Source organism: Platichthys flesus, chromosome 18, assembly GCF_949316205.1.
Source record: "Platichthys flesus chromosome 18, fPlaFle2.1, whole genome shotgun sequence".
Classification (NCBI taxonomy): domain Eukaryota; kingdom Metazoa; phylum Chordata; class Actinopteri; order Pleuronectiformes; family Pleuronectidae; genus Platichthys; species Platichthys flesus.
The window spans coordinates 17,918,996-17,935,539 of record NC_084962.1 but is presented as its reverse complement, the minus strand read 5'-3'; the positions used below and the strand labels follow the sequence as shown (position 1 = coordinate 17,935,539).

Here is a 16,544-nt window from a genome sequence, read left to right as displayed (position 1 = left end):
AAGTTTGAATATAACCCACCGAAAACAATAATATTCATCCTGCATGTTATTGGTGGTATTTAGCTATATTGAAAACATCATGGTGAGAACAGGAGTGGAAATAAATGAAGTGAAAACACTGGGATCCAGAGAGAGAGAGAGAGTGTGTGTGTGTGTGTGTGTGTGTTACACCTGCTAGTCGAGGTGAGAGAGGGCAAACTGGTGCCACAGAGGGATTATCGCCATTTTCCCGTCTCACAGAGCAAGGCCACAGATTTTCAAGGTGCTCGCTCCTCAATGTTCAGACATTTGTTAACAATTAGCCTCGGCCACAAGGCAGGACTGACTCTCAACAGAACGCAGCGACCTTCCCTCCCTCCTTCTCTTCTCGTTCTCCTTTCTCTCAGTTTTTTTTCATCCTGTCCCTTTTCCAGTCCCTCCCTCATTTTCCAGTTTTTTTGTTCGCCTCCCATCTCTCTCTCTCTCTCCCTCTCTCTCTTGCCCCTGTTCCCTGCCAGTCTTCCTCCTTCTCATCCTCCCTCCCTCCCTCTCCCTCCTTCTCGAAAGTTGCACATGGTTTCGGTCTGAGGAAGTTTAGTTTTTCTCAGGCTCTGGATGGGAGAGGGATGATGCCAGAGAGCTGCAGGCAAACACACATGTTCGAAACTTAGAGGAACTTTTTTGCCAGTGACCTTCAGCACTGATGCACTTGTTAGAAATCTGTGCATCCTTCTGTGCACGTGACCGAATCCTTAATTCAAGAGTTCCTCTCTGTGGAAGTCATTTTTTGGAACTTTTGGACTTCTTGGGGACAAGTGGAAAATGTTTGCACAAATGATTCTGCTGACACCTCAGGGGTAATTGGCTGATTCCCTTTGTTGTGTCTGGACACTTGCTTTGTGTGTGTGGGGGGGAAGAGTCCGGTGAAGACTGAAGCATCACCTGCAACATCATCATCACGCTTGAGCTTCAGCAAACTGGACGAGCTGCTCATAGAGGATTCTTGAGGCAGGAATCATGAAAGGTAAAGCATTTGTTGTATTCTGAGCACCTACCAACATCTTCCTTTGTCGTGCATGAACCTAACGCAACAGTTGTGAGCAGAGTCCGCCCCGGTGGCACCTGCACAGGGCACCGGCGACCACATGTGTTTCTCATCTGCTCTGAATCCTGGCAGCGTCAATCCTGAGAAAGTGGGCTTGTTGTTGTTGGCTGAGGGACTGTGATCAGTCAGCGTTAACTCTCCGTGTGTGCTCACTCACCACATCCCCCGATTCATGAAAGCATTCTGACGTTACAGCTGCCAGTTGGATTTACTTAATATCCTCTTTAGAAGAAACGGAGGGAGAGTGAAAACACAACATTTGAATTTGAGAGTTTTCACGAGATGGCATGAAAGGAAAAAAGTCTTCCAGTGGCTTTGAAGAGGGCAGCTGCTCGTCCATGTTTCAGTGAGAGGAGCGAGAGGCTGACAGAGATGGAAGGAAACTGTCAGAGAGGATAACACGGAGGAATGAAACCAACCCACATGTGGGTTTAGAGCTGCAAGATGTGGGCACGTGTTGACATGTTCATGACAGTAATTTCCACGTGATTTATTTAGCCCTGTATCTATTAGCATATATAATGAATAGAACTATAACATGTATATATTATCCCAGATCACTTGTGAGTCTTGTTCTGTGTCTTGCTTTGGATTCTGGTTCAGTTTCTGTGGTGATGCAGATTCAATTGGCCGCTGAGTCAACTCCTCTCCTACAGAGCACTTCCAATCACACTCTGCAGTTTCGACTCCAGCCAACAGCTGCTTCTCTCCAACAGAAACTTTTTCACTAGTTGTAATTAGTCGTACGTTTCTGCTCCTTTGCTCGGTGTGAGCTGAGGAAACCGACTTTTTGCCAGGGACATGTTTGCTTTAGCCTCGTTCTTGCAGAATCATGCATATGCAGTGATCAAGTGCTCATTTAAAACACATTTACGATCAAAGTCGGCTGGAAGCAATAAAAAGTTCGTCAGACTAACGATAGAGCTGATGGCACTAGAAGTGCTCACTTTGCCACCTAGTGGTGTCTCCAGGTTGAATTTTTTTATTACTTTAAATTGCATTTTTCCTACAGTTTCAAAGAACGTAACCGAAAGGAAAAATAGAGATTAAACGAATAATCAAAACGAGTGAAAGAATCAATGTTTTTGGTATTGATAGGATATTGTTTTGTAGTGTCGACTCTGCAGTGTTGTTGTGGGTCATGGTTGTGTTAACGTGCAGAAATTGTTTCCAAGGGATCGAATTTAATCGATCCCTTGGATCGGTTTTGCTGCTTATTTAAAAAATGAGATTGCATACGTAACTTGAAAATGAATCATAATTAACACATGGGTTCTTATGTTTTAGTTCAGTTTGTCTATTGAATTACTTAAATTCTATTAAAATTAGGACTAAAGACAAAAACAAATCAAACTCCACTTCAAGTAAGAGTATACATCATTGTCTCTGTTTCTGTTTGAGCTTGGGGGGGGGGGGGGGGGGGTAGTCTGCCATGAATCACGAGGCGACACAGCAAATTAACTCCCAGAACATATACAGTACCCTTCACAGTACCCGGCAGCACAGGAGGTCTGTTGATGTGGTTTCCAGTCTTGCAGAGAATGAATCCAGCCCAGCCCGACCAGAACAAAACATGCTGCCTCATACATTCCTCACTGGGCTGGGGGGGCAGCGGAGGAGGAGGAGGAGAAGGGGGAAGGAAAAGAGGGAGGAGAGGAGACAGGTGTATGGTTGGCAGAGAACGAGGAAAGAGTGAGACGCAGGGGAGGAACAGAGAGAGGGAGAGATTTTCTCCCTGTTTCTGCTGTGCCAGCTTCAGGAACCGACATTTTCAGTTTGGACAGAAAGAAGAACTTGTTCTCTGCGTGGCCACTCGGCACCTTCTGGTTTATTTTTGCTCCCTCAGATTCATTATCAAAGAGTTTCTGCTCGACTTCTTCCTGTTTTTACACGGACGCGGAAAATGTTGAATGTGCAGCAACTGGACACTTATTTAAAATAGTGATAATATCATTCTTACTCCTGTGTTTTCATAGTTTTCTTCCATTTTATGAAGATATTAAGCTTTTATATTGATATATTTGAGTTAAAGAAGTTTATATTGATTGTATGACTTTGTGGTGTTTTAGTTCCCTCAGTTAAGAGACACAATAAACCACAAAAGCGATTTGTCAGAAAATTGTGCGTCTAATTTGTGGGAACAGCTCGTGAAGCTCCAAACATGACAGCGCCCCCTGTCCACAAACCCAAGATTGCATCAAACTGACTTTTCGAAAAAAGTGCTAAGTTCTTGCTAACTACTTTTATTTGAAAGATATTCTAGTCAATCAAGTTGCATGATTACTTTTCTCTCAGTGAAATGTCGAGGCAGACTTTAGCATTGTGTATGTGATTGATGGAAATCAACTGTACGACCAACCCTTAGCATCATGTAGCATCACAAGTTGTAGAATAACTTCAAAATGTAACGGTACAAGGACTCAAGTTTATCTAAAGAGAAATACGAGGTAAATATGTGTTAGTTGGTCGTGTTCATATCCTTCAGATTGTGCAGAGAAAACCGGATCGTTCATATGTAAGAGTAAAATTTGGAAATCGTGACTTATTATTCATCTCTGTGGAAATATAATCTTAGACGATAATACGTGACCTTTGAGTCCAACTAAAAATTCCTAAAAAACCTTCAAATAAAGCGTTGGAGAATATCATCCACACCCTTTGGCCTCACAGGCCTGTAAACCCAACCTGGCTCGTCTCTGTGTCCCAGCCTATTGCCGTGGATGAAAAGCAGTTTCATCCAGAGAAAACACGATGCGTTTATGGGACCGTGACTCTGAAGATCTCCCCTTTCACAGCCAAACCACAATAAAAGAACATTCCCTTGTAATGGCTCATCTGTAACTGCAGCTTCACAGTCCGCAGCAACACATACCAGGTGTTTATAGTCGTGTGAGGAGACCGCACATTCCAGTCAGAGGGCACCTAAAAGACTTGGATGAGGTCAGAGGTTTTGGAAAGGGCTTCATTTGGTTTTACGAGTTGTGGTCAAGACCCTCACTCTGATCTGGAGGCCCAGTGGCGCAGGGCCCTTCAAACCCTGGTTTTGTTTAAGGCTGGGATTTGATGGAGAGGCTTGAGGAGAACATTTCTATTTATTTTATCGGTATTTAGGAGGGGCGTCACATCATGGAGGGACACGGCGAGGCTGAGGGCATCTCGGGCACGTTCGGAAAGCATCCTGCTCCAGCCCCCACTGGCCAGAAGCAATGTCCAGAGGGCGAGGCTGGGGAGGGAGAGGCTAGGGAGGGAGAGAGTTGGGAAGGGGTTTGGAAAGTCCAAAAAGGCCCTGATGCAAACCACCGAAGAGCAACCACAGATGTAAACTGGCGCTGATGGTTAGCTGAGTCAAGTTAAGGCCTGGATTCCCAAACACCAAAGGTCTGATGGCTGATTGACTCCATGTGGTTGAAGAGCAACATCCTGATATTTTAGATTTTTTGCCTTCTTAGTTTATCTTAAAGTAGTTTCCTGTAATCCAGTGTTTAATCCTGTAATTGATACAGATAGTTAGACACAATCAACGGTGTTTGGAAAGGCTCTGTGTCTGTCTCGTGTCCTGTGTCTGTCTCGTGTCCTGTGTCTGTCTCGTGTCCTGTGTCTGTCTCATGTCCTGTGTGTGCTGGTTTAGCTTGCTTCTGAGTGATATTTTCATAGGTGTGCTGCTGGCTAACCACTGTAAAACCCTTCTGAACCAGCAACACACAGTACAGCACACACACTGGGCCAAAAACACTGACGTTCACTGGAACCACCGTCAGCAGAGCCACTGGGCCTCATGCAATAACATGGAAACGTTTTGCTCGTCTCACGGTTCTCAGCTGGTAACGGGACACTCAGAGGGCCCATCAGCAATGTCCTTCAGTTTGGTCTTGTCCTGTTTTCTGGTGGAGGAAGAACTTGATTGGCTCATTGACCTACAAAGAGCTGGTCACCTGACATCAGTGTCGGACACATACCCTGCACATAAAGATCAGTCCTGACATTTCACCTTGTTTTTAGTACTTGAACAGACCCAGCGTGATAAGAACTTACCTAAACTGACAGAAACCATCTTTGGGAAAGTTTATTTGATGTGTGCTTTGACTTTTTGGTTAAATTTCCCCCAGTCATCCTGTTGCCCATCGTTCCAGTGGTTGGATGTTCTGCCAAAGAGTGATTAGCGAGGTGGAAAGCTGGGGTGAGGAGGTGAAGCTGGTGGGCGGGCATGGAGCTCATGATCAGAGTTTTGTTTCCCATCACAGACCTCCAGTTATTTGACTCTGGATTAAAGAGGAACCACAAGCTTTCCCTAATCTTCACCACGTGTCTGACCAACCTCAACACAAGATACATGCCAATGATCATGATGTATAAACCTCCTGCTCGCATGAAAAGATCTAGAAATAAGAGGGAAGAGTTTTCAAACCATTTGGGCTGGAGACATTTAAAAACTTTGTTTTTACCCTTTGTCTGATTGTGAAGAGGATTACTCAAACACTCCAGGACAGATTTCCATGATACTTGGTGGAAGGATGGAACATGTGTCAGGAGAGAACCCATTCAATTTTGTTGCATATCAGATATTACTTTCTTTATCGCTGCCAGATTGAACTTGGTTTTGGTGGGGAAAAACATCAGGCATATCCAGGTGACTGAAATCAAAGAATTTGGTGCAGTGGGTGCAGCTTGATTGAATTCAAGAGGACAGTTGGGGTGTGGTGGTTTCTGCAGAAGCCATGGAGGGCTAAAATATCATGTGAAGTGGTTAAAGTAATTTCATTTGGCAGTAGCGTGATTCTGAAGCTTTGCTGGGGTTCAGTCCTACAGGCTGGGTTTGAGTTCAGATCCTGACACCGGTTACTTCTGACCTTTGAGGTGGTTTTCACCCTTAATGCAGTTTTTTCCTTCGCAGAAACAAGAACACAGAAATCCAAAACAGTTGCGGGTTGTGGGTTTGCGTGATCTCATCACAGCCAGTTACAAAGGAAAGTGTGTTATCTGTTAAACTTGTCAGCAGCGGTTTGTGAAGAGGCTCCATGTTTGTTTCATTTGGGAGGAATTCCTTTGTTGCACCAAACGATCGACAGCGTTTAACGAATCTCGGGAAGAATCAGACGTTTAAAGTACAAAAAGTCTGTGCACCAAACTACAAGTTTCTTTTTGCTGTGGCCTGTGGCCTGGGTGTACAGGCGTGACCCGGTAGAGCCAAAAAGTGCTGCTGTCAGATTGGCTCTGTTCAGCTGTGTCTGTGTGTGTCTGTGTGTGTGTGTGTGTGTGTGTGTTGGACAGGTCAACTTCCTCACTAACGAGACAGACATGAGGGTTTTTTCCACAGAGAACTGTAGAAAAAAAAATACTTGGAGAGAAAAGAGCAGAAAAGCCGGAGGGAGGGAGGTGAAAAGGGAGAAACATAAGCCAGGGGGGTGGATGGATATTTGAGGGGCAGATATTGACATGAGATATTTTCTGTGCTGATGTTCAAACATTTGTATTTGAACGTTTTTGTGCCACAGACGCCTAAAAATGACAAAAATTCAGTTTTCCCACAGAATCAGGGTGGGGAAGCCTGAAAAGATGAAAACTCTCAAACACACACAACTGCTAGAGCACAAAAGTACTTCATGCAGAGTTTAGTTCTTGTTTTTCTTATTTACTTGTCATGCTTTTGGAAAAAAAAAACTTTTAAAGCCGTGAAAAGGTTTGTTTTTGGCCACTTGGGGACAGCAGAACAAGCTGCCCCTAACCCTAACACGATGATTATGTATTTTCACCTTACAAAGTTGATGTTAACAAACAGTTACAGAGTGCTTCAAGGGACTTTGGGGGCCCCAGGCAAAAGGGACCCTACATATACATTCGAGTCTTCAACCGAATAAAAATTAAGAAACTTTTGGCAGGCAGCTAGTCCTACGGGGTCTCGTTAGGGGTTTTGGACCATGGGGTCATTGCTCTTTACTGTACATCGTAGAATTTAATGGATTTTTCTCAAAATTGGTTCTCAGGGGCCCCTCTCAGCTCTGCAGCCCCGGACATTCGCCTTCTTTTCCTACCCTGGTGGGACACCTCTGGTTTTGGTTTTGGTCTTTCTTCTACAAAACAATCTGCGACATTCAATCTGTCTTTATTTTTCTTTCCTCGTTGGTGTCTTCAATCTTTTCTTTGTAGATGTTAACTCCACCTCTTCTTTCTCCTCCTTCTCTCCTCCCTCCATCATGATGTCATCCTCAGCATTCAGACACTTGTCAACTCAGACCTGACCTCAGCTGTTCCACCAGCGACTCATAGAAACACTTCTTTGTGCCATTATTTACTCCAAGAGAACTTTTTTCAAACTTCACTTTGCGCCTGGAGCTAAATCCGTGGTCGATGTTTTCATTTGCTTAACTTGAACCTCAACTAGTTACATTTTGTTTCAAGCCTCTCAACTCTGGCTCTCTCTCCACAGGCAGACTTCCTTTTGTGATGAGCTGATTATGTGGTGAACCACAGAGAGCAGACATTTTGGTTTGAAGGAATTCAGTAAAAGCTTTTGGCTTAAGATAAGAAATTGAAAATGAAACAGAATAAAACATATTCTTGCAATTGAAATGGAACTATAAACAAGATTATTAACACCTACAGTACTTGTATAAAAACTCAACTTTTAAACGTTTGACTGAAGTCTCCACCATGATCACACCATTAAATAACTGTGTTGTGAGAACAAACCACTCATCAAGTCGCTGAGAAGACTGCAAAAGGATTGTTGACATCAGAACACCAGCAGTGGATACCAGTAGTCACCAGAGGCATTGCCCCAGCCAGCAATTACCATGGGCCCCAAGCAGAGATGACCCCCCCCCCCCCCCCCCAGAATGGCTCATGACGTTAGTCCAGAGCAGCAACAATTTTGTGAGAACCCCCTTAAAGAATCTCTCAAGAGACTTCAACACCACCGTGGCCAAAAGCTTAATCATTGAAAAGGCTCGTTCGAAACCAGAACCTCAGAGTTTGTCCTTTGGTGCTGTTATAATTACTATGACGGCTCTGTAGCTAGAACATGTGTGGTTTCTGGGTAATTGCAGAAACTACTGTTGGTCTTCTCCTTAGACGTTTATAGGATTGGATCAGACCATGCTGTAGGATCCAAATGCATGTTCGACATCAGGGCTCAGTCTGAGTTAAAGACATATGTCAAAAGTGCCAAAAATAACTAGACATATGATATACACTGTATATTGTTGACAAACTGTATATTGTCGCTAGAGCTCTACAAGTAAAGTGAAAACACACAGGAGAACTAAGGGACCTCATCAAACTAGGTCTTTTGTCATTGTTTTTATCGAAAGACCCCTAGTGGCCCAGGTACCATACTACACGTTTAGTTCTAAACGACGAGGTAAAACCTTTAAAGAGGCACCACAGGAATCTGCCTGGAGTCTGTCAACACATCCTCCACATGTCATCACGCCAGAAAGTAAAGTCAAACGTGTTCAGGTGTAAAGATGAAGTCTTCAATAAGCCGACATACATTACATCAGCTGGTGTGAAACTTGAGTCCAGCTCCGTTTGGCAGCTTCGACACGAGAACCTGTCCGACTGCTACTCCACAGCTCATCAGCAACCTGCCAAACCCCCTTCAGGAGCCCCCCCGATGTTCCCCCCCGAGTGTTTCTGCTTCCAGCTCGGAACCCGCAGGCCCTCGGGGGTGGGGGGGGGGGGGGGAGGGGGCTGGCTCGGGTGGTTTACAGTTAATGACGTGTGGTATAAAGTCCACTGCTTCAACATACAGTCATAAAAAATAATTTTCTTCTCTCGTGCTTATTTCTGCCTTTTTTAATATTTTGTTTTGCCCGAGTTGTGTGTGTGATGACAACCTCCTCAGCCACATGTGCACACGTAACACTAACACAATCCTCCCACCCGAGTCACACAAAGCAACAACCGCCCTCGTGCTGTGAGCCACCACGGGATCGTTTTCTCCTGAGCGAGCAAACAGCTCAGGAGAAAACATGTGTGCAGAACAATAACAGGACGGCAGCTTCACCCTGAATCTACTGTAAAGTCCAGAGAGTCCGGGGTGGGGGTGGGTGCAGCTGGTTTGTGTGATTTATGACAGGGAGTAATAAAATGTGTTTGTGGCTCCAGCAGAAATGGTTTCATTTTTCTTTCTTCTTCTTCTTTCTCTTGCAGATAACTATGGAGGATATGAGAACCAGCTTTTCAAAGGTAATGATGGAGCCGCTCAGTCGTCCCACGTCATTGTCAGTCGCATTAGAAATATTATTAAACTTATTACACAACCTTCCTTCCTCCAGTTCTGTCTGTGCACACAAGTTGTACGAGAGGAAAGATTTTAACCATGAACGTGCTCCGGTTTCATTTTTCCCCCATAAGCATCAGCATGATTGTTTTTATTGCTTATAACACATAGTGGGGTTAGCAGTTGTAATAACACATAATTACCTGCTTTTGCCTGTTGGAAAAAAAAATTTAATGACAAGGAAAGTTTCAATAAACCAAAGTGTCCGAAACCAAACATATCAGCTCGAGTCTGGGTAATTAAACCCGAACGTGATGGATAAAGTTCTGTAATGTCAACGCAAATGATTTTGTAAAACTTGGTTTTATTCAAGGTTCAAATGTTATTCCATAATATCTTGAGTCCATATTGTCTATGTGCAGATGGTGCTTATCTTAAACTGACTAAATAAACCCTTTGTCTAAATATCATGCATTGAGATTTCCATGTTTACCTTCTTCTCCTTGTCTTGTTTTTCCAGAGGAGGACCTCACAGGAGAGGAAGAGGAGATGCCTTCCTTTAGAGGTGAAGGTCACAAACACACATATACACAACAACAACAACAAACATATTACAGCATTATATTTTTTAACCATCCACTCACTCATCTTGATATTGGTGTGATTCCAGGTCGCAGCAGAGGAGGCTGTGTGAGGTGCCAGCAGAGCAGCTCGCTCCAGCTGGCCGTCAAGGTCCTTTATGGATTCGTCTTGTTCCTCATCATCACAGTGGCCGTGCTGGCATCACTTGGTGAGCTCAGTCTGATTTTTTCACAATAACCTAATCACAATAAGATTATGAGGAATGTTTCCAGGAAGTCGAACACAGTATATGAGGTGTAAAATAAAGCTTTACCAAAGTAAAGTGAGCAAATAAGTTTGTCGTGGGAACTCGTCAGACTCTGCTGTGTATGAATGTGTCTCAATAAAACTAAGGTCCATTTACAGAAGAAATGAAAGTGCTGCTGGGTCCTTGGTGCCATGTTCTACCTGACAGCTGCTCCACGTCAACAGTTGCTTTTCCCATTAACGTGACTGTTTATTGGGTTTCAAAGCCATAAATCCTCCACTTTTACTACTGTTCAGGGTCTCAGAGGAGAGAGTGAGGGGCGTGGTGCAGAAACCACACAACACACAACACACACACACACACACGTACACACAAACAAGGTTGCATTCAGGTACAGAGAGTTAATAAAGTCTGGTTTCGTTCAAGCTGTGAAATGTGTGTGGGTATCCCATACACATACATGGTGCATGTGCTGGAAACATGTCCACTTGCATGTTCATGATTTGGCACAGTCACAGTTTTGTTTATTACCTTCACAAAGGAGGTAATGTTCAATTCATCAGTGTTTGTCTGTGAGGTAGAAGCATTGAACACGAACTACTGAACGAATTATAATCACGAAACTGGTCGGAGAACAAGTCCTTACATTTTGGTGCAGATCTGGTGAAGAGGGTGGATCCTGGTTTGTCTTGTTTTAACATTGTGAGACGTTTTTTTATTATTTGGTGCAGCTTGAATTGAGACACACATAATTTCCACTGAATCCTAAGTAATAGGAAACGTTCTAGTTGATATTGTGTATTCTATTTGCTTCATGAACCTTTCATACATAAAATCAAAGTTTCAGACACACAAGAAGATTAAAACTCTGAAGGAAACATAATCATATCGTTTCAATATGTGTATTTAAGTGTAAAATAAAAGCACATCAGCATTTATGAACCATCATAACACCCACACGTTGGCCAACACACATCTACTGTGGCTGTTTTGTAACTATTCATACACAGAAACCGCTCTGAGCTCGTGGTTTTTATCAACTTACAGCTGTACGACACCAAAGCATTGAAAAACTTGGTGTCAACAGAAAAGATATTGCACTTGGCTGCAACTCCTGAAATGTGCTGAAGGAGAAAAATACCGACCTTAGATTTTTTTTCCCTTTCCCGGCTGAACATCTGTTTTATAACAAATAAATGATTCTGCAGAAATGTGTTAAGTAACCAGCGTGAAATGAAGTAACTTGTTTTTTTCAACTCTTTGCCGTATTGAAAAGTAATTTTTTCAAGTCTTACTCTACTGCTGGAAATGTAGTTTGCACGTTCAGGTTTTATTGATTCTTTTGCACGAAATGCACCACGAGCCATGTTGAGCATCATCGTCACTGCAGCTCATGCAGCCGAGCGTGTGGTACGTGTCGCTAAAAGCATGTGGAAGTATTTATCCGTGCAAACATGCTGTGGAAGAGACCTGCATTAACCCCCCCCCCCCCCCCACCCCCGAGTCAGAGAATGGAAGTGAGCAAACACATAATACAAAATCACACCAACTCAAATTCACAAAAAACTCACCCTCACTGAGTTGATGTAGCCCTCCTGGGAAAATATGCTGGCGGAGCAAGATGTGAGCAGCTGATTAAACCCCCATACATCAGTGCTTCAGTCCCATTTGTCAAGGTTTTAAAGATAAGTTCCTGTTTTTAGTTTTTTAATACTTCCTCTTTCCTGTTAACACCAAGGAACCTCTGATGTTTTTCATATCTGCCTCCACTCGGCAGCATTATTATTATTTTATTAATTTCCCTGTTGTTTATCTGTTGTTGTTTTACCTGTTTAAAGCGTAATAGTTTTACTCCTCAGAAAAAAAATGATCTGAAATGTTCCCAAATTTTATATATATTCAATATTTATTTAATATTTACCTGTAACTCTTTTCTCCAGTCTTCAGGAAGGTTGACAGGATGTCGGAGGAAGAGTCCGTCTACCACAGTAAAATCACCAGAGCTCAACAAGGAATCGATGGTAAATTATCTAGATTGTGTTAATATTTAATATTTCACTACAACTCATCATTAATTTTTTTTTGGCAGCTTCTAACCACAGGAGGAGAGCAATTATTATAGAGAATATATATATTATAAAGAGGTAAAAGTCTCTAAAACGTTTTCTCCATTTCCACTGTCTCGGCTTCTTCTCCTCCTCCTCCTCCTCCTCCTCCTCCTCCTCCTCCTCCTCCTCCCAGACCTGAGCTCCACCTCTAACTGCTCAGGCTGCCTGGATGTGACGCTGTACAGCGAGGAGATCAGCCGGCTGAAGAGAGAGTTCGAGGACATCCAGAAAATGATACTGGGCCAAGAGCAGGTGAATCAGATATTCTCTGAATAATTCCAAACCCAAAGACATTTATTTTATGGGTCATATAAACCTTCCTCATAATTACCTCATCATTAGCTTGTATTTAGCTGTAATTGTTATATATCGTACCATGTATATATAAACATGATCACTCTTTCTTGATCCAGGTCCTGGACCAGGCGTCACAGTCTCAGGCCACTCTGAAGACCGCCAACACCCGGCTGGTACGTGATATGCAAAACCACCTGACGATGATCAGGTTCCTCAACCAGTCCCTGGAGAGGTACCTGGATCGGGTGGAGGCCTGGAAGGACGTGATCGAGGAAAGTGAGGAGAAGATGAACACTCTGATGGAGGATCAGTACGACGTCAAAGCCACGGCGCATCAGGTCAACACCACAGTGGCTCTCAGGTGAATGAAAAGCTCAGAGAAGAACCAGATAATATACTTAAACTGTGGGCCTCTCTCGCAATACTGGACTGAGGTGCAGGGCCGACGTTGTTTGATCCACTGCAGCTCACTGGTCTCCTGCTGTGTTCCCCTCTGCTCTTCAGTGCAATGTGGATTGACGCCCTGCAGAGAAAAGCGGACGAGGAGACTCTGGTCCTCCAGAAGCTGACCGGCGACTGGCAGAACTACAGCCGCGTGCTGAGCACCCTCAAATCCAACACAAGCATCACCACGCAAAACATGCGCTACCTCCAGAGCAACGTGGCTGCAGACCACCAGAGGATCGCCATGACCACCGAGGTGTACTATGCCCTCAATCAGCAGGTCTGTGTTTATTCTAATTGGCTGATGTGGCAGCAATGGAGAGCAGATGTTTTTAGTATCAGTTTACATGCAATGTTTACACACAGGTTATAGAAAATGTGAGTTGAAGTTACTGTAGATGGAGATAGAAGACAAGTCTCCTATATCCAGGAAGCAGATGCAGCCATCTTAGGCTTTTGTGCGTTCATGGTCGGGGAGTGGATCCGCACTCGACCACTCGTAGTGTAGATTGGGGCTCAGAGCGAGGCCTTGTATTGAGTTTCCTCACGACCACAGAGCTGAAACATGTATCTGTGTGTTCTCCAGGTGATGAACCTGCAGATGCAGCTCGAAAATGTGACGTCTTTCATGGATGAACACGAGGAGAACATGCATGACCTTCACTACCATTCCAGGTAACACACATGCCTAAAAGATTCCACAATAACACATTGCACCGAGTGACATTAATTCCCTGGAGTATTACCAGGAGCATTATTCTGTAAAACCTGATCTGTCTTCTTCAGGTACTATGAGAACCGCACAGGTGAGCGTTTCTCCGCCTTGGATGGTCGTCTAAACTCCATCGCGATGGAGATCGAAACGGTCTCCTCCAGCATCAACGCCACCGTCAGCCACGTCCAGAGCATGTACAAGTACATCAACATCGAGAGCTCGTCCTGCCAGAGCCGCCTGGGCAGACACACAGAGGATCTACAGGTTGTAAACACGCTAGAACTCTTTTATAATAATTTCCTCAATCGATCAATATGAGTAAACCCTAGATTCATACATTTTGTTTTATGCAAGTTATAAAGCAGCTGGTGAACCTCAGCATGATTGCACTTCTCTTGTCTGTGAGCCAAATGTAGGTCAAGATTAGACCCATTGTGTAACTGCCAGTTACAAAACCACATGCCGTGACTGTACATTTCTTGACACACAACCTAGACTGTTGATAAATATGACTTATGTCTCCGTCTCTTTTTTTGTCGCCCTTGTTTTCCTCTGACTCTTCGTCCTCACAAACCTTCTGCAGGATCTGAACAGCACAGTGTTGTTACTCCTCCACTCAGCCTACACCCTGAGGCAGCAGAGCATGTTGTTGGGTGTGCGACTGGACATGGACGTCAGGAACCTGACCATGGTGATGGAGGAGATGAAGCTTGTGGATGTTCACCATAAACAGCTCATTAATAACTTCACTATAGTAAAAGGTGCAATATTGCTACGTTAAGATCTCCTACGTGTGCACTGATCTTTTTAAAAACTTCATCTCATTCGTCTTTTATCAACAGGGGCTCCTGGACCCCCGGGGCCCAAAGGGAACCGTGGTGAAAATGGTCCAAAAGGTCCGTTGGGACTGACGGGAAGCAAAGGGGACAGAGGCGTCTTAGGAAGTCGTGGATCCGCTGGACAGAAGGGGGCTGTTGGTCCCATAGGTACTCGAGGTGGGCCAGGGCCCCCCGGCAATAAAGGGACAGTAGGGGTCAAAGGAGCCAAAGGTTCTCTTGGTACCCCAGGGCCAGGTGGTGTATCGGGACTCAAAGGTGACATTGGTCCCTCAGGTAAATACGGGCTTCCGGGACCCTCAGGGTCCACAGGGCTCCAGGGTCAGGCAGGACTACCAGGCATCATTGGGCCGGCAGGACCAAGAGGAAAACCTGGGCCAGTAGGGCCAGCTGGACCACCAGGAACCCCCGGACCTCCAGGCTTTTCATACTCACATGACCAAGTCAACACGCAGAAGCAGACCATGACACCTGGCGCTGGGTCGAAGAGGCAGTAGAGAGGTGGATGGAGATATGGACCAGAGGAGATTCGTCCAGTTCTCAGAAGCTTAAGACTCATAGTCTTAACGAATATCATCCATTGTGACTGGAGATGTGACAATCCATTTGTGTGTGATGTGCAATGGACAACTTTATGAACAAATGCAACACGTCAAATTGGAGATGGGGCTTCAACCAAGAGGAAGAAGATAGAAGTGCAGCCATGAACTGAGCTGCTGCAGGGAGACACCAGAGGACTCAAGTCTGGTAGTGGACCGTGTTCGGACAGACTTTTTATGTATAAAGGTTAAAATACAACAGACCTTCCCCCCCCTAGGTGTCTATATGCAAACATCAAAATACAGAATGAGCTTATGGCAAAATTAAAAACCCGTCATTGAATTTGAAGTCTTGCCTATAGATGAATGTACTGGAATTAAAGAATGTGCTAAAACTCACAGGGCTTAACGAACAGGAGAGATGTTAACCACAGGATTAAAGTGGTGTTTTCTACTCGAAGGTTTACATTCCCATGCACTACTATATGGGAACAGATAGACTTAGCTTTGTGTTGTTTTTTACACATCATGTACACCATAACGTATGCTTTCTCTGGTGGATAGCACTTTATTGGTTCTTAAAGTGAAAAAACAAGGTCGGTTTGCTTTTATTTCAGTTTGTCAGAGCAGGTTCTCTGAGGACTTTGTTTTTATCTACTGGGCAAAGCTATGAGCGGAGCTGGAGCCAGGAGGTGCTTGGCATAAAGACTGGAAGGAAGGGGGAAACGGAGAGGAATTACATGCTGTGACTATTACTAGTCCTTTCAAAGAACACAGATTGTCATTCTCTCATGCAGAAGAGATTGTGGATACCCAACCCGAGAGAGTCAGGCCCAGTTTGGACAAGAATTATGAAATATTCAGGTTCTGGTCACCTTTGGTCACTCCAGCTACTTTTTTATGCCCATCATGCCTGTAATCACGTCAAACCTTTCGCTTGTGTTGGCTTTTATCCAAAAATACAGAATGCCTGTCAGATTCGGCTTAGCAAATTTTCTCTCCGGCTCACTCAGTTTGCTTTTGAAACTTCACAGTAAGCAAGGCTAGCTGTTTCCCTCTGCCTCCAGTCTTCATGCTATGCTAAGCTAAGCTAACCACCCCAGCGTCATTCCTTGCTCACTGACATGAGAGTGTTTCTCCTCATCAAACTCTTGAAAAGAAAGACGTAGAGAGAAGTTTTCCTGTAAGAGACATGACAGAGGACGATGAATATTCCACGTGTAAAGACAAAACTGCTGGTATCAAACTACCGGTCAATCAGAGTTTGATGTTATATCTTCCTCGGTTTCTCCTTTTGAATTATTGTGATTGTGGAGTTATGACCTTTGAGAGTGTTTACATACATAAATAACCATTTACACTTCAAGCTTTACAAAAAAGGGACACATGCTACTTTTGTAAACCTGTGTGTTGTAATGAAATGCGACTGGCTTGCATCGAACTTCAATAAATGCTTTTTCTTTTGGAACCA

General features: G+C 44.1%; 1 protein-coding gene across 1 annotated transcript; it reads left to right on the top strand.

The window, feature by feature from the left end:
* Window positions 1-601: 601 nt before the first annotated feature.
* scara3 (scavenger receptor class A, member 3) lies at window positions 602-16,544 on the top strand. The gene is made up of 12 exons (XM_062412133.1): window positions 602-1,003; window positions 9,236-9,271; window positions 9,826-9,870; window positions 9,976-10,095; window positions 12,075-12,155; window positions 12,376-12,494; window positions 12,656-12,900; window positions 13,044-13,263; window positions 13,570-13,658; window positions 13,770-13,962; window positions 14,282-14,459; window positions 14,541-16,544. The coding sequence occupies exons 1-12, from the start codon at window positions 997-999 to the stop codon at window positions 15,029-15,031; spliced, it is 1,824 nt and encodes a 607-aa protein (XP_062268117.1). The 5' UTR covers window positions 602-996; the 3' UTR covers window positions 15,032-16,544.